Here is a 19680-nt window from a genome sequence, read left to right on the forward strand (position 1 = left end):
TTCCCCAATGGCTGCGATGGCCACAATGGCCAGAGTTGAGCTGGTTTAAAGCCAAAAGCCAGGAGCTTCCTCTGGGTTTCCCACAGGGTGCAGGGTCCCAAGACTTTGGGCCATCTTTTACTGCTTTCTCAAGCCATAAGCAGAAGAGTTGGATGGGAAATGGAGTAGCTGGGACATAAACGGACGGTCAGATGGGATCCTGCTGCTTGCAAGGTGAGGATTTAGCCACTGAGCGATTGGCTGGGCCCCGGAAGAACTTGGTCTGGCTTGGGGTGCTCCTTGCCTTGGTTCTTGCACTTGCCTGTACAAACTGCAACCTGACAAAGGAGTTCACCAAACTCCTCTATCTGTGCTCTTCCTAGTGGCAGATCTTGTGCGTATCGGTGGGTGTCTGGCTCAGGTTGATTTTGTCCACCTGTTGTCCTGGCAGGAACAGTGTCCTTGCCCAACTGGCCCATACCCTTTCCGGTTCTTACTGTTGGGTATTGGCAGCCCATCCACACCTGCAAACCACTTTTGCAAACCAGATACAGGAAACTCATTTATTCAAATGGCTGAGCAGAAGCTAAGAGATGATTCTTTTCCCATTCTGTTGTCTGTCATTCCTTTTTTTAAAGAATTTATTTATTTATTTTCATTGGAAAGTCAGATGTTTACAGAGAAAAGAAATACAGAGAGAAAAATCTTCCATCCATTGGTTTACTTCCCAAATGATCGCAGTGGTCGGAGCTGAGCTGCTTTGAAGCCAGGAGCCAGGATCATCTTGCATGACTCCTATATGAGTTCAGGATCCCAAGGCCTTGGGCCATTCTGCACTGCTTTCCCAGGCCACAAGCAGTGCTGGCTGGGAAGTGGAGCTGCCCATATGGGATCCTGGCTCGTGGAAGGTGATGACTTTCACCACTAGGCTACCGTGCTGGGTCCACGCAGAAGCTTTTTAGAAAGTCACCTTGTAGAAAGCCACTGACCTCAGGAGGATGCATAGAAACAAAGAGTGCCCATGACCAGTAATTGACTCTGGGGAGCCAGCCAGCAGAGGGACAGAGGGGTGCAACTCAGTGGGTGAAGCCAATGCCAACATCGCTTCCAACCCAGCTCGTGGCTGGTGCACCTGGAAAGCAGCAGAACATGGCCTGAGATTCTGGGGGGCCTGCCACCTACATGGGAAATTTTGGGTGAGTGCCAGGTCCTGGCTTTTTCTTGGCACAGTTCTGGCTGTTGTAGCTGTTTGGGGAGTGACCCAGCAGCTGGAAGCACACTCTCTCTTTGCCTTTTGTTACTCTGTCTCTGTAACTCTGCCTTTCAAATAAATAAATCTTTTACAAATTAAAATGTAAGTGAAACATTTGTCTTTAATGTGCATATGGGAAGTGTCTTAGGTGTTAGAGCTGAAATGCCCACTGCTGAGTTTTGCGGGAGCTTTATCCCCAAGAGTGGTGAAGCCCTGGTGGATGTAGAGTTGTGTAGGTGGGAGATTCCTGTCCATAGGGTTCTGAGGAGTTTGTTTAAAAGTTGCAAAGTCATCTAAAGAGTGTGGTGTTTTTGCAGACCTAAGGGCACTGGGCTGCTCTGTAAGTGGGCTCTCATGCAGCTGGTGACAGATAGCAGATAACTGCCATCTTCTGGTTCACCCTGAAGATCCCGTCTGAGTAAGTGCCGCTTCATCATAGCACTTTTTAAATCATCAGTTTAAAGATGTATATATTTGAAAGCCAGACTGAAAGGGAGGGAGGAAAAAGAGAGGGAGAGAGATATCAAATGTCTGCGGCCTCACTCCCCAAATGCCAGTGATATTCAGGGCTGGGCCAGGCTTATGCACACGCTGGTGGTTGCAATTGCTGGGTCGGTTCTGCCTCCAGCCCCGTCTTCTACACCAACAAGTGGGTGTTGGAGGCCAACCTGGTGGTGCCCACCACATGCTTGGCCTTCATGCATACCAGTGGGAGCTGCAGCCTAGTTGGAGTGACCCACAATAACCCCCACCAGGCCCGCCCCCTGCCCTGGTTCCCGTGCTTACCAGTATGTACAGCCAACTGCTCCAGTCTGTCCCACATCCCATTCAGCTCTCATACATGTCAGTGGACCTTGAAGCCTAGTTCAACCCAACCAGCCCCACTATCCAACCCACTCACATACCGGCGGGTCCCACTCTTTGTCTAGCCATGTCTCCCCCAGTCCTGGTTCTCATGCTCACAGTCGGAATGTCAACCCAAGAAGGAGGTGCCCACTGTTTCCCTACTGGACCCACTCCCAGATCATGCACTCTCCAAGTGGTTCTGCAGTTTAACTTGACAGGCTTTGCTCCCCGTGCCAGCATCTGCCAGCTGATGCTGCAACAAAGTCCAACCAACCCACTCTCACTCTGACTTATGCTTGCACTGGTAGGAATAATCAGCCCAGCCTGACTTTTCCCTGATTTAGCTCACATGAGGCCCACAGCTTCATGTGGTCTGCCCAGTCTGGTCTGCCCCCATCCCAGTTCTCAAGCTTACCAGGGGGAGTGCTGGTCCGGCAGGGGAGCCCCTTACATCCCCGCTACCAGGTCACCCCAATCCCCCCTGGGTCTCACATGTGCTGGTTGAGTGCTGTGGCCCAGTTTGGCATGGCCTGCCTCACCTTGGCATTTGCTAGAAGCCTAGCTGGGCTCGGCCCAGCCCAACTCCCAATTCCAGCTCACACTGGTGGGGGTTACAGCCTAGCCCAGTCCAGCCCAGCTGGCACCCAGTCCTGGCCCTCATGCGAAATGGCATGTATTACGATCCAACCCGGCCCAACCCACACTCCATTCTGGTGCTTGTATTTGCCAGTGGATGATATGGACTGGCCCAGCCTGGTCTGCCCCTGACCTATGCCAATTGCATGGCTGGTGAGTACCATTCCTTGACCTGGTCTAGGCTGCTCTCTATCATGGTTCTTGCACTCACCTGCAGGGACTGTGTCCCAGCAGAGGAGTTGCCCAGGCTCCTCCATCCGAACCTCTCTCATTGACAAATCTTGCGCCCATCAGGGGTCCATGGACCAGCCCTACTTAGTCCACCTCCTGTCCTGCAAGAACAGTGACCTTTCCTGGCTGGCCTTCACCCATTCTGATTTTTACTTTTGGGTGTTACAGCCCAGCCAAGTCTAGTCTATATCCAGATATAGCTCATGCATGGTTCGGCAAGGGCAGAGACCTAGCCTAGCCTGTCTTATACCTACCCTGGTCCTCACGAGCACCACTGGGTGCAGGAGTCTAGCCCAGTCTGGTGCATACCAGACCCAGTCCACACTTGTGCCAAGGGACACTGCAATCATGCCCAGACCAGACCGTAGCCCTCACTCTGGCCCTTGCAACTCACCAGTGGACTCACAACCCAGCCGGGGCATCTCCTTTGTTCCCCAACCAGGCCTGTTCCCAGGCACAGATCTTGCGTGTTCCAGTGGTTGCTCTGACCCAGCTTCACATAGTCCTTCACCTGTCTTGGCCTTTGCCTTTGGATGCTGTAGCCTGACCTGACCTGACCTGGCCTGCCCACCCCCATCCCAACTCTCGCTGGCAGGTGCTTGCAACCTGTCCTGCTCAGTCTGCTCTCATCCCTGGCTCATGCAATCCAGTAGGTGTGACAGCCCATCCTGACATGACCTGCGCTTCAGCCTGGTTTCTGTACTTGCCAGTGAGCTAAGGTTTGCTCGGCCCTGCCCAGTCCTCCCCCTTCCATAGCCAACCCTCACATTAGCCAACAGTTGAAGCTACCTTGCCCAGCTTGCCTGACCCCCATGCCTGGACCACATGCTCACCAGCAGGAGCTATGACCCACTAGGAGTTTCCCACATTCCCCGACTCAGCCTACTCCCAGACCCAGATCTCACGGATGCCAGCGGGTGCTAGGATCTTGCCCGGTATAGCCTGCCCCCCTTCAATCTTGGCCTTGTATGAACTGGTGAATGTTGCAGCCTGGTTCACCCCACACCCGATTTTAGCATGGATATGTGGGTACTGTAGCCTGGGTTTGCCCAGATTATTCTCAGTCCCTGAACCTTTGAGTGATGGCAGGTTCCATGGTTACACGTAGCTCAGCCCATCCCCACCCCAACTCTTGAGCTAACCAGTGGGACTTGTATTTCCACAGGGTTTAACCCACATATCCCTGACAGAATCTACCCCTGACCTGGTTCTCTCACGTGTTGGTTAGTGTCATGGCCCTGCCTAATATGGCATGTCAAGTACTGGGATCTAGCCCTGCTAGACAGGCTCCCAGCCCTAGCTTTCGTGTGGACTGGCATGTGGTAGTAAGCAATGTTCCATGCTAACAAGCCCTACTCAGGACTCCCATGTGGGCTGGTGTATTAGTCTGACCCGTACAGATCTTCCAGTCTCTCCCCTCCAAACCACCAGGCCTCAGTCCCCTCATTTACTTACAAGTACAGTGGCCCTGCCATTGGGAATCCTTCAGGATTCATTCCACAGCTTCACGTACAGTGGTCTTATCCTTGGATGTTCCTAGGCAGTATTCCACACCCCCAAGACCCCAGAGCCTGCAAGCCCAGGATTCACTCACCGCTTGGCACCGGTGGCTGGGGCTAGGGCCCCGAGAATTGAATCTGACGTTACTTGAGACACCCCCAGCAGCTGCTACCATGCTGGAAGTTCCATCCACCCAAGCCCAGAGGTTGACCAGCATTCTTTTCTTAATAGTTTTTTTTTTTCTTTTAAATGAAAAGATGTATTTCATTTGAAAGTCAGAATTACTGAGAGAGAGAGAGGGAGAGGAAAGAGCTGCCATCTACAGATTCACTCCCCAAATGGCCGCATTATCCAGACCTATGCTGATGCAGGGCTGGGAACCAGGAGCCTCTTAGGGGTCTCCCATGTGGGTGCAAGGGCCCAAGAACTTGGCCATCCTCCCCTACTTTGGCAGGCCATAAGCAGGGAGCTGGATCAGAAGTGGAGCAGCAAGAACACACTGCTGGCAATTGCAGGTGGAGGATTAACCTGTTGAGCCACTGTTCCAGTCCCCCTAAAGTTGTTCTTATTTTATGTTTATTCTTTGTGTTGGAGCTGGTCAAATGCCCTACATTTCTTCTTTCCACTCTTCCTCACTTCCTCTCTCATTCCTTCCTTTGTTTCCTTCCCTTGTTTCCTCACTTCCTCCATCCTTCCTGCCTTCCCTCCCTCCTATCTAAGATAGATAGGATCCAAGATGTGGCCAGGTCTTGGTGGAATTTAACAGAGGAAATGAAACAGGACCAAGGCAGTTCTCAGAACCAGCCTGGTACTGATGGATAAGTCGGAGGGAGGTGACGTGTGTGCCCTGGAAGGTGAACGTGACCGAGGCCCTGGAAGGAAGAGGCTGGCTCCTTGGAGGCTGCCCATCCAGGGACTGCAGGCTCCCTCCACCGACATGGCATCCGCCTCCTGAGCCATCTACTGTTCTGCCAGCCTTGCCCTTAGTCGTCTCACAACCGGGGGGGATTTGTAAGAAATGATTGACAGGATATCCCAAACTGGACGATGGTATTCTGAGAACTGGCCAGTAAGTGTGGAGACATGGGCAGGCGTTGTGGTGCAAGCTCCATGCCTGGGAATGCCTAGGGTAGAGTCCCGCCTCTCCTACCAGCCCAGCTTCCTGCTCACGCTCTTTCTCCGCCTCCCTCCCTCCCCTTCTCTGTCCCTTTCCCTACCTTTCCCAGCCTTTCCCACACCCCATGGCTCTGCCTTTTAGATAACTAAATCCAATTTTTAAAAAGATGTACGGATGTAGTGTGAACCAAAGCACTGGATTAAATGGAGTAGGAAATGACCAGTAAATCACTTAGTGTCTAATACATACGCTGCCTTGAAATGACGTTTTAAACATGGAACGTATGGTCTATGAATCCCACCAAGTCTTTCAAATTGAGATTTTTTTTTTCTTTGTTTCCGAGGAAGGCTGGCTTGGGAAAGAGAATTTTATATGTAAAGATGTATGTATATATTATAATTAATGTTTGATATGCATAAAAGGATGTTTATAACTTCTAAAAGATACAGAGAATAGGAATTAACACTCAGAAGGCTGGTGTATTCCCATGCCCATGGCCTCCCTGGCTTGTGTCTGTCTGCCCTTAGATTCCTTTTAGGTAGTTGCAGTCCATTCTCTTGCTTGGCATGCCATCCTGTGGACCAAACGTGAGCTGTTTCCAGTCTTCCTCGATGTCAATTGCTAATGCTGTGATTCATCTTCCTTGCTTATGAACTGGTGAATATTGCACAGGGTACAGGCCTCAGTAGACCCCTGGGCTTCCTTCACCGTATCCAGGGTTTCCTGAGAGAAGCTAAAATGGGTTACCAGTTCAGAAGTTCCCTCTAGCGCATGTGGAGAGTTTTCATTTGTTTCAGTTCTTGGGAATACCTAATGTGTTCAGAGTTCAGATACTTTGTTGGTTAGGAGACTAGGAACTAAAGTTTGTTGTAGCTATAATTTTTTGAAAAGATGTATTTCTTTGAAAGGCAGAGACACATAGAAACACACACGGAGAGGGAGAGAGAGAGAGAGAGAGAGAGAGAGAGAGAGGGAAAGAGAGAGAGAGAGAGAATCTTTTATCTGTTGGTTTTCTCCCAACAGCAGAGCTAAAGCCAGAAGCCAGGGATTGCATCCTGGTCTCCTATGTGAGTGCCTGGGCCCAAGTTCTTGGGTCATCGCCCACTGCTTTTCCAGGCACTGCACCTGAAGCAGAGCAGCTGTGTTGGGATCCACATTGTGATGTGGGGCATGCGATGCCTGTGTGGTACGTGGCAGCGTTACCTGTTGTGCCACAGTGCTGGCCGCTGCACTTAGGATTTCCGATGTCCAGGTGGTTTAGTGGTTTGGATGATGTTTCTTGTGTGTTGGGCATTCACGTTCCCTTTTCATTGGAAAGCTTGCTCAGGTGTTTTGTCTGGTCTCCTGTGGGTGGCTTGTTTCCTTGCTGCGCTGCTTCTTCATGTCATCAGATTTCTCTGGCCGGATGGATGAAGTCTTCTCCCCTGTCCTTTTAAAAGTTTTCCGACACTGTCTTTCACTTTCTTTATAGTGCTTCTTGAAGAACGAAAGTTATACAATTTACTGCGGGTGATTTTTTTTTTTTTCTTCTAGGGTACCCAGCAGTTACTTAATGAGTGAATATGGGGTGTGTGCCCTGTGATATGCAGTACCTCCACCCTTGCTGTAGTTGAAGTTTGTGGGATATGAGGGCACTGTGCCTGGGCATGCAGATAAGGTTCTCTTGGTCCAACTTTGTACCTTACCACATTCCCCTAATCACCATAGCTTAATCTTGTTTGTTAGTCAAGTCCCTGACCTGAGCTTTTTCAAAACTGTTTTGTTTATGGCTTTATTTTTTCCTTTCTCTAGCGTGTGAATTTTGGAATCAGTTTGTTGAATCACACATACGCACACTCCTATGCCAAATTGGAATTTGGATTTTTTAAGAAAGATTTATTTATTGTTTGTTTAAAGGCAGGGCGCAGAGAGGAGAGACAAAGAGAAAGCCAGAGAGAGCTCCCATTGATTGGTCCACTCCCCAAATGGCCTTAGTGGCTAGAGCTGAGCCGATCTGAAGCCAGGAGCCAGGAACTTCTTCTGGATCTCCCATGAGGGTGCAGGGGCCCAAGGACTTGCATCATTCTCCACTGCTCCACAAGGAGCTGGACCAGAAGTGGAACAGCCGACGCTAGAACTGGTAGGCATATGGGATGCTGGCGCTGCCGGTGGAGTAGTCTGGTGAGCCACACATGAATTTGTATTAAAATGGCACTTTTTTTCCTCTGACTCAGTTACAGCAGAATTTTCTTCTTGTTGTAAAACATACTTTGTGGAATACATAGAGTACAAGTGTACAAGCCAGTGGATTTTGGGATTGTACATCCGTGTCACCAGCACTCCCAGCAAGCAGATCCATTATCTCTGTCCCTCCGCCTTCTCCCTCCTGTCCCTTCTCACTCCTCACAACACTCCTTCTAAAATAAACATCACCCTTCCTGGCTTGTTCCACCATCGATTAGTGCTGCTTCCCATAAAACACTGTATATAGATGAGTGTGGTTTCTGAAATGTCTCTATTGATGATATTTATAATCATGCAGTAATTAAATGGGTACAAATGGGAAAAACTGAGCCATTCCCCATTCTGAGCTATTGTGAATAAACCTGCTGTGTGTATCTTAGATAAAAAAAGATTGATTTATTTTTATTGGAAAGGCAGACATACAAGAGAGAAGGAGAGATAGAGAAGAAGATTTTCTGTCCACTGGTTCACTCCCCAAGTGGCCGCAACACCAGAGCTGCTGATCTGAAGCCAGGAGCCAGGAGCCTGTTCCAGGTCTCCTATGCGGGTACAGGATCCCAAGGCTTTGGGCCATCCTTGTTTGCTTTCCCGGGCCACAAGCAGGGAGCTGGATGGGAAGCGGGGCTGCTGGGACATGAACCGGTGCCCTTATGGGATCCTGGCGCTTGCAAGGCGAGGACTTCAGCCACTAGGCTATGGTGCCAGGCCTTCTTGTGTATTTCTTATGGTAGCTTGGTAACATCTTCTAAAATCACTTAGAGTAGGTCCTTCACTTTCAAGATTATCTTGGCTGTTTGAGGTCTTTTGTCTTCTGTTGCAGAATTTAAACACTTTCCATTGTGTAGTGCAGATTCTCAGGGCATTGTTGAACGGAGCTGCTGCCTTTGCTAGAACAGCAGTAGCCAGAGTGGGGGCCTTGCACAGCAGGACCTGCTGCTCACTGTTCAGGAGGGTAGGCATCCGGGAGCAGGTGTCAGCTGGGCTGTGTGGGAGCCTGTGCCAGTTTCTCCCGCTGCTGACAGCCTGGGATGCCTCGGGTTCAGAGGATGGTCTCCCCATGTCTTCACTTGTCTGCCTGTGGGTCCAACAACTCCCCGCCCCCTGAGAGAAGACAGAGAGATCTTCCATCAGCTGATTCGCTCCCTAAATGCCTGCAATGACTGGAGCTGGGCTGGTTCGAAGCTAGGAGCCTCTTGTGGGTCTCCCACATGGCTGCAGAGGCCCAAGGACTTGAGCCATCTCCTGTCACCTTCCTAGGCCATCAGCATGGAACTGGATTCCAAGTGTAGCTTTCGGGACTTGGACTTGTGCCCGTGTGGGATGCTGGTGCCGCAGGCAGAGGCTAAGCCTACTATGCTACTGAGCAGGCCCCTCTCTTTCTTTTTTTATTTCCCCAGATACCAGCTGAGACTGAAGCCAGGAGCCTAGGACTCTAGCAGGGAGCCATATTCCTTCCCCTCGGGCAGCAGTGTGACCCAATTAGTTGAGCTATCATCACTACTTTTCAGGGTCTGAGTTAGCGGAAAGCTGGGATCAGGAGCTGGAGCCAGGATGCACACCCTGGTGTGGGTTGCAATGTCCTGATATCTCCCACATCTGGCCAGATGTCACACCCGTCTTAAGGACGTGGTGATTCTTGCATTAGGACGCCCCCTGTTTGCACTAATGGTCACATTCCTAGGTCCTGGGTGTTGGAACCCCTGTGTGTTTTGGAAGGACTCAGTTCAGTGTGTAACAGAGGGTAGCAGCAGCAAACACTGTCATCCTGTCCCTTGGTTTATTGAAACGAGGCGAGTAAAAAATTAGGATCTTGTTTATTTGTTTTAAATATTAGGAGAATATGCTGCAAGTTTTTTATCATGAACAGATGTTGCATCGCTTTTTCTGCATCTATTAGTTTTTTCTTAAATTCACAACTGTGGTGAATTAAACCTTTAATCAATATTTTATCTCAACTGTTCCATATTATGTATTTTCATATATTGGTTGACTCAGTGTGCTAATATTCTTAGTATAATCTGTGATTTTTCTTTTTTCTTATGTATCCTTTGTTGGCTTGAATATACTTACACTTTTTAAAAAAATTTTTTTTATTTGTTTAACCTATGAGAGAGACCTTTTTATGCATTGATTCATTTTCCAAATACTGCAGCAGCTCGAGCTGGGCCAGGTGGGAGCTAGGAGCCACAAGCTAATGCTGGTTTCCCACGCGGGTATTGGAGACCCAGCACTTGAGCCGTCAGCTGTTGCCTCCCAGGGTGTGTATTAGCAGGAAGTTGGAATAGGAAGTACAAGCAGGACTCAAACTCAGGCACGCCAAGAACACGTACAGGTGTCTTACGGGACCACTTAACCAGTGCATAAAACATCCACTCCCAAAGCTACACTTCACGCTGGATCCATGAAGTAAGGTAGAATAGAGCCCCCTTGGAAGTCAGAGTTACAGAGAGAGAGAGAGAGAGAGAGAGAGAGAGAGAGAATGAGAGAATAGCAGAGAGATCTCCCTACCCGCTGGTTCACTACCCTGATCGCCACATCTTCCAGCGCTGGGTCAGGCTGCAGCCAGGAGCTTCATTCAGGTCTCTTGTGTGCGTGGTAGGGACCCAAACACTTGAATGGTCTTCTGCTTCTTTTCCCAGGTCGTTGGCAGGGAGCTGGATTGAAAGCGGAGCAGCAAGGACATGCACTAACACCAGTATGAATGCTAGCACTGGAAGGGGCAACTGTGATGCCACAGCACTGGCCCTTCTCTTTTAGTTTTTATTCTCTGAAAAATGTCTTGTATAAAATCAGAATTGGGTGATTTCTGAATCTGGTGGAACTTCCTGGGAGAACGGCCTGGACCTGGCGTATGGAAAGGTATCCTTGAAATCGGAATGTAGTCAGTGCTCTGTGTTGCCCACGGCCACGGCCACGTTCACAGCAGCTCCCTGGTTTTAGCAGTGTGCCATGGAAAGCACATCAGGCCCCTGGGAAAAACAGAGAAAGGTACTGAAAGTCTATGGCTAATACCAAAATCTCCTGACCCCTTGTGTAGCCAGAAAGAGTGGAATTGTTGGTTTTGAACCGAGTGTTAAGAAATTCCCAAGGAAAGATGATGCCAAAAACAAGATGTTTTTATAGCAGTGGCTGCAACTGCCAACTAAAAGGTAATGTTCCTGTGTATGTTTGTAGAGCAAGATTGGCACTCTTGCCTCAACATTTTTTTTTTAAATTTAGTTTATTTTTATTGCTAAGAAAGATACAGAGACAGGAGGAGAATCTGATCTATACTCTATTATGGAAACATTCTATTTCTTTTTTTTTTTTTTAAAGATTTATTCATTTTATTACAGCCAGATATACACAGAGGAGGAGAGACAGAGAGGAAGATCTTCCGTCCGATGATTCACTCCCCAAGTGAGCCGCAACGGGCCAGTGCGCGCCGATCCGATGCCGGGAACCTGGAACCTCTTCCGGGTCTCCCACACGGGTGCAGGGTCCCAATGCATTGGGCCGTCCTCGACTGCTTTCCCAGGCCACAAGCAGGGAGCTGGATGGGAAGTGGAGCTGCCGGGATTAGAACCGGCGCCCATACGGGATCCCGGGGCTTTCAAGGTGAGGACTTTAGCCGCTAGGCCATGCCGCCGGGCTCTTGCCTCAACATTTTTAAAGATACTCAGATTCTAATTGTCAGTGTCAGTATCGTTCAAAGGACAGTGAGCTTGTTCTTAATTTGCAAGAAAACAATTGCTGATTTTTTTTTTTTGTGCTTAGCGTAAACAAGAGTATCTCATATAGCTTGTTAATGAAACTCTAAGAAAAGTTTGGAGGCAGGAGTTTGACCTGTGGGACTCATGTGTACCATGTGGGTGTAATCTGGGGTCAAGGCTTGATAGTGGCTTCCTGCCTGTGTGCACCTTGGCCTGGGTAGTTGGGTGTGTGCTTCCCACATGGGAGACTTGAACTGGATGTGTGTGTGTGTGTGTGTGTGTGTGTGTGTGTGTGTGTGTGTGTGTGTATGTCTTCCACAGCCCGGTGTGTGTGTGTGTGTGTAATGAGCCATAGCCCTGTGTGTGGGTGTGCACACACCCATGTCTTCCTCCCAGTTCTCACAAACACAGATAACTTCGTTTTGGGAGGGGTGGGAGAAGAAATTTGAAATGCACACAAAGTATCATTTATCATGTCATGTTGTCACTTTTCCTGGTCCTTTTTCTTGGGGAGCTTGGGAGACTCAGGAAATGAGACAGTGGTTTATAACTTGATTTATTTGCACACTTAAATGTGCTTGCTGTATGTGTATGCTTTTTTAAAAAAAATGTTTTTAAATGATCATCCACGCAGCCTCCTGGCATTTTTCAATTGGAGTTTGTATTTTGAAGAATTTCGAGGAGGCATGAAATTGTTGATTGTTCGCAGAATCGTCAAGCCTTTGATGTTCAAACAAGAATTTGAATTTTTGATCCTTCTGAGCCTCACGATTAGGGGTGAATTCTACACCTTGGCGATGCTCCTCGGACTCAGGGTCCAATGGGAAGGGTTGAATGATACGTCAGAGATGTGACTGAAAGTTTATCTTTTTCTGTGAATCCGATCTTGTTTTTTTTTCCAAGCCAAACTGTATCCAGCTTTATTAAAGATTCTTTTCATAAACAATCATGGTATTTCAGGCAGGACACGGGCAGACAGTCATGAACAGTATACAAGCACTTTCAACTCCCTCCTCAATGAACTACCAAAATCAGAAAGCCACTATAAAACCCAATGAAGTCTTCATTTGATGCTCAGAAAGGGGGAAGTTGTTTTTTTTTTTTTTTTTTTTTAATATTTATTTATTTTTTTATTACAAAGTCAGATATGCAGAGAGGAGGAGAGACAGGGAGGAAGATCTTCCGTCCGATGATTCACTCCCCAAGTGAGCGCAACGGCCGGTGCTGCGCCCATCCGACGCCGGGAACTAGGAACCTCTTCCGGGTCTCCCAGGTGGGTGCAGTGTCCCAAAGCTTTGGGCTGTCCTCCACTGCCTTCCCAGGCCACAAGCAGGGAGCTGGATGGGAAGTGGAGCTGCCGGGATTAGAACCGGCGCCCATATGGGATCCCGATGCATTCAAGGCGAGGAGTTTAGCCGCTAGGCCACGCCGCCGGGCCTGAAAGGGGGAAGTTTAGAGTTAGGGTCGACATTTCACATTTAGCATGTTGTTTAACAACTTGTCACAAGCCGACCCTGACTTTCAGGAAATAAAAATGGCATTATGCTCAATCCGAAGATCCACAATCTAGAAAAGGAATCTAGAAAAGGGACACCAGCTCAGTGAGGTCTCCCTCAAGTCCAGATTGCCTGTCATGACATGCCTTTCATGCTGGTAACAAATTCTGGGGGTCAGGTCCCAACAGGTCTGTGGGTGTAAGGGAGTTAAGTCTATGCTGAAGGCAGACAGGGAGAAGGAAGAAGACATAAAACCCAATTTGGATTTTCCATGCCACAGGTTGTGTGCCCTGGTGGCCGTGTGCCAAAGACAGGGAATCTCCCCTGCCAGCCAGGAGGAAGTGGCTCCAGACTACAAGAGGAGGGTGGTTTTCCCCCACACCAACCCAGCTTCGGGCACCTTCCATGAGTGACCTATGCCCCTTCCCCCCAAACAGCCCATGAAGTGTTCTGTGTGCTAACAACATAGCTTTAAAAAAAAGTAAAACAAAATTTTGCATTTTTTAGAAAACTTGATAAAAAATAGTATTTCAAACTGTATAGTCACCAGAAGTACACAGTTATCAAAAATGCACACACTTCACTTGGCATCTCCAGCACCTTCGGTTTTCTGTGCCTGGTCTGTTTTGGCATCTCCGTTTTCTGCAGGGTTATTCCCTTCCTTGGCAGCATTGGCTTTTCCCTTTTTCCCTTTGGGTACCTTCTCTCCCTTTTTTGCAGGAGCCTTTTTAGACTTGGGTTCTGGCTTTGGAGGAGCTGCTTTAGCATACAACCTGGCCAGTCTTCTCTGTGGTTCGTCCTTCACCTGGGCCTTATCTCCTTTAGCATCCCCTTCGGCCTTTCTCTTGGGCGTGGTGGTGGTGGCGGCGGTGGGACGTGGGTGCTGGGACGCGGCGGCATGCGGGCTTGGGTAGGTGCGGGGGCGTCCTCGCCTCTTCACACTGCCCTGTGATTCTGATCTTACTGCAGTGGTTTTGTCACACGCTCTAGACTGTAGAGAGAACCTTCCTAGCGCCTTAAAGAGCAACCCATTTGTAAGTACGACGGTGTCGCCTCACCAGCTTTCGTGCAGTGACTCTGCTTGTTAGAAGTTGTTGCATTTATTTTCAAATATTATGAGGATTAGGACTTTTTAACAAACCATATACACTTTTCAACTCCTCTGCTTTGCTCAATTACAGAAGGTGGTTAAGCCTCTCCATGTTGTTGTCCCTTGAGCCTCCCTCCCCACCCCGTGAAGACAGGCTGGTGCCAGACAGTGTGGAGGTGGCTGTGGGGGCTGTGTGTCACTGTGTCCTGGTCTTCCAGCAGGGGTGAGGAGGTGACCCATGGCTGAAGACAGCATTACCTCTGGTGCCCACTATGGGAAATAAACATGCGAGGCAAGCTGAGGGGTGAGAGGAGGCTGGGGGAACGACCGTCTTCACGACTGAGTGCTCTGTGCCAGATAGAAAGCGTTTCGCATGAGCTGGTTTGCTTTGTCCTCAACACCATCCTGTGACATAGCAGCCACTGTTATGGTGCCGGTTTCATGGACAAAAGAATGAAGGCTGGAAAAACTGGCTGCTATACCCAGATGTCCTAAGCTGGTGTTGCCGGTGTCTGGCAAGCCCAGATACCAGCAAATCCATCACAGTTGACCCCTGCCAGCCACATCCTCCCTTGGCAGACGGTTCGAGTGGCCCTCTCAGCTGTCTTCTCAGGTTCTAATCCTGTTTGTGGGGGCTGCACCTTCAGGGCCTAATCACCTCCCTGGTGCACCCCTCCCAACAGCACCACCTGAGTGTTTGGGGGACACAGACATTCAGACCCTAGCACCTCATATCCCGCTGCAGTGTTGGTGGGTACAGAGGACCCTGGTGTGGATCCATGGACATTGTCGCCAGCCCCGGGGCTCCCTTCTGCCCCGGGTGTTTTGTTGGTTCTGGAACACAGCTGGAGTCTCACTTGGATGTGGCCATGATCGTGCCTGAGGAAGGGGTTCTGAAACCTGTGAGGGGAAAGGCACCCACGAGCTGGATTCTTCCCACGCTCGCGCGTGGATCTCTGGTGTTCCCAAGGTCTTCCAGCCTTTGCCAGGGATCGTCAATGCAGTTGAATTGCAGCTGGCAACTGTATTGTTTTGGGGGGACAGCTTGCAGTGATGTGAGTCCAGCCCGTGTCACACTGATGCCTCGAGCTCCCACGTCCCCTGGCCTGCAGGTGGTGTCAGGGGCTGTGCCTCTGAGCCTGCAGCCTGGGACACTGAGAAAGGCTGCCCTGCCTGCCCTGCCATGGAGCTACGATTCTGTGGACGGTGGTGCGGGAAGGAAGAAGCAGAGAGACAAGGTCAGCATGTGGCACGGTCCTCCAATGGAGGCCGAGTGGGCACTACATTCTGCACTGGAGGACTCATCCACCCACCAGCTTGCTGCCTGAAGGACGTGAGACATTCAAGACACATCTTTACTGCTTGAAGAGAGCATGTATGATGTGGGAGCAGAGTCCAAAGCTGGGCTCAGAGTTGGAGAGAATACAGAGAAATTCAAGGTCTAGTCCTCCCTCGGTGTGCCCAGCCAGGACCCTGTAGTTTTTTCCCACCACTCCCTGAGTGCAAATAGAAGCAGCCCTAGAAGTTCAAGGGGATGGCGGGTGAGGATGTCTCTGGCTTTTCTGTTAGGTTGCCTGTAGGTGCATACGTGTCTGTGTCTTCCTGCCCACTCAGGGCCTTCAGGGGCGGTGGGAGGTGGCTGTGTGCATCTCTGCTGTGTTGGGAGACAGCCTGCCAGGGTCCTCTGGTGGGGAAGGCCACGAGGAATCGTTCCTCTGCCCATTTAGGATCCATGTGGAATGATTTTCTTCAATGGAACTGATAGCTGGAGAACGTGGGGGGCCTTCCATTCTTACTTACACTTTCTTTCCCCCACTTCCCAAGTTCATTTTTCTCCCTCTCTCTTCCTGCAGATCCACCAGTAGACATGATGACCATCAAGGCCTTCACCCTGGTGTGTGCCGTGCAGCGCGAGCTGCTGATGGGCGACAAGGAACGCATCAACATCGAATGTGTCGAGTGCTGCGGCAAGAACCTGTACGTGGGCACCAATGACTGCTTCATTTACCACTTCCTGTTGGAGGAGGACAGGTCTTTGCCCCCAGGGCCAGCCACATTCACTGCCACCAAGCAGCTACACAGACACCTGGGCTTCAAGAAGCCCGTGAACGAGCTGCGTGCAGCGTCGGCCCTCAACAGGCTGCTGGTGCTGTGTGACAACTCCATCAGCCTGGTCAACATGCTGAACCTGGAGCCCGTGCCTTCGGGCGCCCGTATCAAAGGGGCCGTGACCTTCGCCCTGAATGAGAACCCCGTGAACGGGGACCCGTTCTGCGTGGAAGTGTGCATCATCTCTGTCAAGCGCCGAACCATCCAGGTGTTCTTGGTGTACGAGGACCGGGTTCAGATCGTCAAGGAAGTGTCCACCCCTGAGCAGCCCCTCGCCGTGGCTGTGGACGGCCACTTCCTGTGCCTGGCTCTGACCACGCAGTACATCATCCTGAACTACAACACGGGGGTCTCCCAGGACCTGTTTCCCTACTGCAGTGAGGAGAAGCGGCCCATCGTCAAGAGGATAGGCAGGCAGGAGTTCCTGCTGGCGGGCCCAGGAGGGCTGGGTGAGGACGCCTTAGCACGACCCCCGGGAGTGTGTCTGCCCTGTCCCCTTCTCCCGGGGGGAGGGGGCACACTCCGGGTCCTTGCTGCAGTCAGGGGAGTGATTTAACTGTGAAAAGGAAACACTTCTGGCAGTATGAGTGGTTTTCGGAAAGCAGTTGGAAAAATATATATTACCGAAGAAATTATATGTCACATTTTAAAATTTTGGGGGGCACCAAAAGTACCAATTTTCCAGGCTCTTTTTGCAGTCCCCATGTAAGGCTCAACATTTAGGATGTGTGGCTAGGCCACCAGGGAAACGCATGACCATTATTTGCTAGGGTTCCATCAGATTCTCTGGGAGAATGTGGGATTACCAGAATGGAGCAGGCTAGTCAGGAAACCAGCTTTATTTTGCGTTCTGGCGGCGCTGGAAGACGGCTCTGCTGGGGAAATTTTGTGGAGGAGGCAAAAATAGAACTCTGCAAAGATTTCCTTCTAAGATTTTTCCATGTGGGTGGGTTTGCCGCTTGACTGTTTTCACTCCATGTTCTCAAAAGGAGTTTGGAGGTGGCTCACTGAGCATGCTCAGATATGGAGGCTTCTGTGTTATTCCAGAATGTTCTCTTTTATTTGCTGTCATTTCATCCCACCAGAAAAATTCTAGTGGTTAGCTCCTTGCAAGTGGCACTGGCTGTTTCAGTATGGCCTTAGCGAAGCCTCTGGCCAGCTTTATCTGAATGAACCATCAGCTGTCAATGCTAGCAATGTCTCCTGGTGTTTCCTTTCCGGGTGGTCAGTGAGAGAATTTATTCCAAAGCCGCTATTTTTTTTTTAACCTGAGAGCATTTTTGTGTGAGCATCTCATTTTTTTTTAAAGATTTATTTATTTTTCTTACAAAGTCAGATATACAGAGAGGAGGAGAGACAGAGAGGAAGATCTTCCGTCCAATGATTCACTCCCCAAGTGAGCGCAATGGCCGGTACTCACCGATCTGGAGCCAGGAACCTCTTCCCGGTCTCCCACGTGGACGCAGGGTCCCAAGGCTTTGGGTTGTCCTTGACTGCTTTCCCAGGCCACAAGCAGGGAGCTGGATGGGAAGCGGGGCCGCTGGGATTAGAACCGGCTGCCATATGGGATCCCAGCGCTTGCAAGGCAAGGACTTTAACCACTACACTATCGCGCCGGGCCCAGCATCTCATTTTTGAAGTGGTGAGTGTGAGCTCCTTTCCTTACAAGAGGAAGACTAAAGATCGGGAATTAGTTAATGTGCATATCTTGAATTTTTTTTTTTGCTCTTTTTTTAAAAAAGCAGTTTCCTTATGTTTTCAAGCAGGTGGATGTTCACAATTGGAAGCCCAGGACCTTCCTCTCAGTCCCCTACCCCTCTGTTAGGGACATCCTGTCGGCGCAGTGCGGCAGCTGCCGTGGGTGACCCTAGCTGACCTGCGTGGTTAGTGCGGTGCAGGCTGTGGCCCCCACCACCAGGTGACGGCGTGCAGCTGCCAGATCTCTGTGTTGGGCACCCTTCTGTTCTCCCTGCTCCCCTCCTGGCCTTGACCAACTGCTGCTCTTCCAACTGTCCTCTCCTTTGCCTTTCTCCAGAATGTTGGGATTCCACAGGATGTAGCATTTTCAGAGTGGCTCCTCCCTTGGAGAACTATGCATTTAAGGCTTCTGTGTGTCTTTCCATAGCTTGGTAGCTCAGACTTTGACTTTCTCAGGAAAATAATCCTGGACCTAATGACTTTTTTTCTTAAGAAATGGAATTTTTCTGCGGAGCATGCAAAGAGAATAGCTTAATGAACATGATACGAACTGTGTGAACAGCACCCAGCTTCAGCCACTGTTCCTGATCCTATCTACTCTCACTACTTGGCTGTTAGTTTGAAGCAAATCTTAGGTAACATAGCCTTTCAATCGTAACTATTTTATTGTATGTTTTGTAGTTCTAGAAAAGTGGGTAATACCATTGTTTCCACACCAATATCATTTTTCCCTGCATCTGGGGTCAGGGAAAAAAAACAAAGGGAAAAGCCCCACCCAACCTCCCACCCATCCCAGATCCCCAACGGGAGGCGCGCTCTGAGGGTCCTGCTCATACAGTTTTGATAGTTCATCAGTTCTGGATTGCTGCCAATCTCGCCGTTCCAATCGCAATGAGCCCTATTCAGAATCCACTGGCTGTCAGTCTCTTCATGGTTGGGGTTCTAAGATCAGCAGTTCAGTTGGAGGGATCTCCAAAGAAACTTTGTCTGAGATGATCCCAGGCCTGATTCTTGCGCGAGTTTGCTAGTACAGAGTCCGACACCGTCCGTCACACCAATCAGCTTATGCACATGCTGGTCGTTGGGATTGCTGGGTTCGTTCTGTTTCCAGCCCTGTCTTCCTTGTGAACCAGCGGGTGTTGTAGTCCAGTTCGATCCTGCCCACTTCGTACTTGGTCCTCACGCAAACTGGTTGGAGTTGCAGCCTAGTTGGGGCAACTCCCCATAACCCCCACCAGTTCTGCCCCCTGCCCTGGTTCCCAGGCTTGCCAGTATGCACCGCAGGCTTGTCAAGTCTGTCCCACATCCTGTTTAGCTCTCGCACGTGTCGATGGGCATTGAAGCCCAGCTCAACCCAACCAACCTACTATCCAGCCCACACACCTACTGGCAGGTGCCCTTCTGTACAGCCACCCCTGCCCCTGTCCTGGTGTTCGTGCTGTCCAATGAGAGTGGTAGCCCCGAGAGAGGTGCCCACTATTTCCCTTCTAGGTCACACTCACTCCGAGATTATGCACTCTCCAGGGTAGATACCCAAACTTAACAGTAATTTCTTTGCATTAGCAAATATATCTGGGCATGTCATTATATGCAACAGAGCTGCGCATAAATAATTTAGACATCCTTTTTTTAGATTTGTTTTTATTAGAAAGGCAGATTTTACAGAGAGAAGGAGAGATGGAGGTAAAAATCTTTCATCTGCTGGTTCACTCCCCATATGGCTACAGTGGTTGGAGCTGAGTGGATCTGAAGCCAGGAGCCAAGAGTTTCCTCCAGATCTCCCATGTGAGTGCAGAGTCCCAAGGCTTTGA

General features: G+C 49.9%; 2 protein-coding genes across 3 annotated transcripts in view; one reads left to right on the plus strand and one right to left on the minus strand.

Annotated features, from left to right (window-relative positions):
• TGFBRAP1 (transforming growth factor beta receptor associated protein 1) overlaps positions 1-19680 on the plus strand; it is a 63682-nt gene that overhangs the window by 9205 nt on the left and 34797 nt on the right. For both annotated transcript variants that reach the window (XM_058667451.1, XM_058667452.1), the window contains exon 2: positions 15916-16620. In XM_058667451.1, coding sequence (XP_058523434.1) covers positions 15930-16620 — 691 coding nt within the window. In that variant the 5' untranslated portion in view covers positions 15916-15929. The remainder of the gene's footprint in view (positions 1-15915; positions 16621-19680) is intronic.
• On the minus strand, positions 13394-14628 carry LOC101517021 (non-histone chromosomal protein HMG-17-like). Its single transcript, XM_058668275.1, has 2 exons — positions 14592-14628; positions 13394-13935 (listed from the first exon to the last, which is right to left on the minus strand). Exons 1-2 carry the CDS (start codon positions 14626-14628, stop codon positions 13553-13555), a joined length of 420 nt encoding a protein of 139 aa, XP_058524258.1. The 3' UTR covers positions 13394-13552.

Source organism: Ochotona princeps, chromosome 8, assembly GCF_030435755.1.
Source record: "Ochotona princeps isolate mOchPri1 chromosome 8, mOchPri1.hap1, whole genome shotgun sequence".
In the NCBI taxonomy this organism is placed as follows: Eukaryota; Metazoa; Chordata; class Mammalia; order Lagomorpha; family Ochotonidae; genus Ochotona; species Ochotona princeps.

Excerpts from the sequence above, each read along its gene's own strand:
- LOC101517021 (XM_058668275.1), bottom strand. The coding sequence starts at position 14,628 with ATGTGGCTGGCAGGGGTCAACTGTGATGGATTTGCTG. Across the intron at positions 13,936-14,591 it reads CAACTGTGATGGATTTGCTG|TAAGATCAGAATCACAGGGC; the intron begins GTATCTGGGCTT and ends AAACCACTGCAG.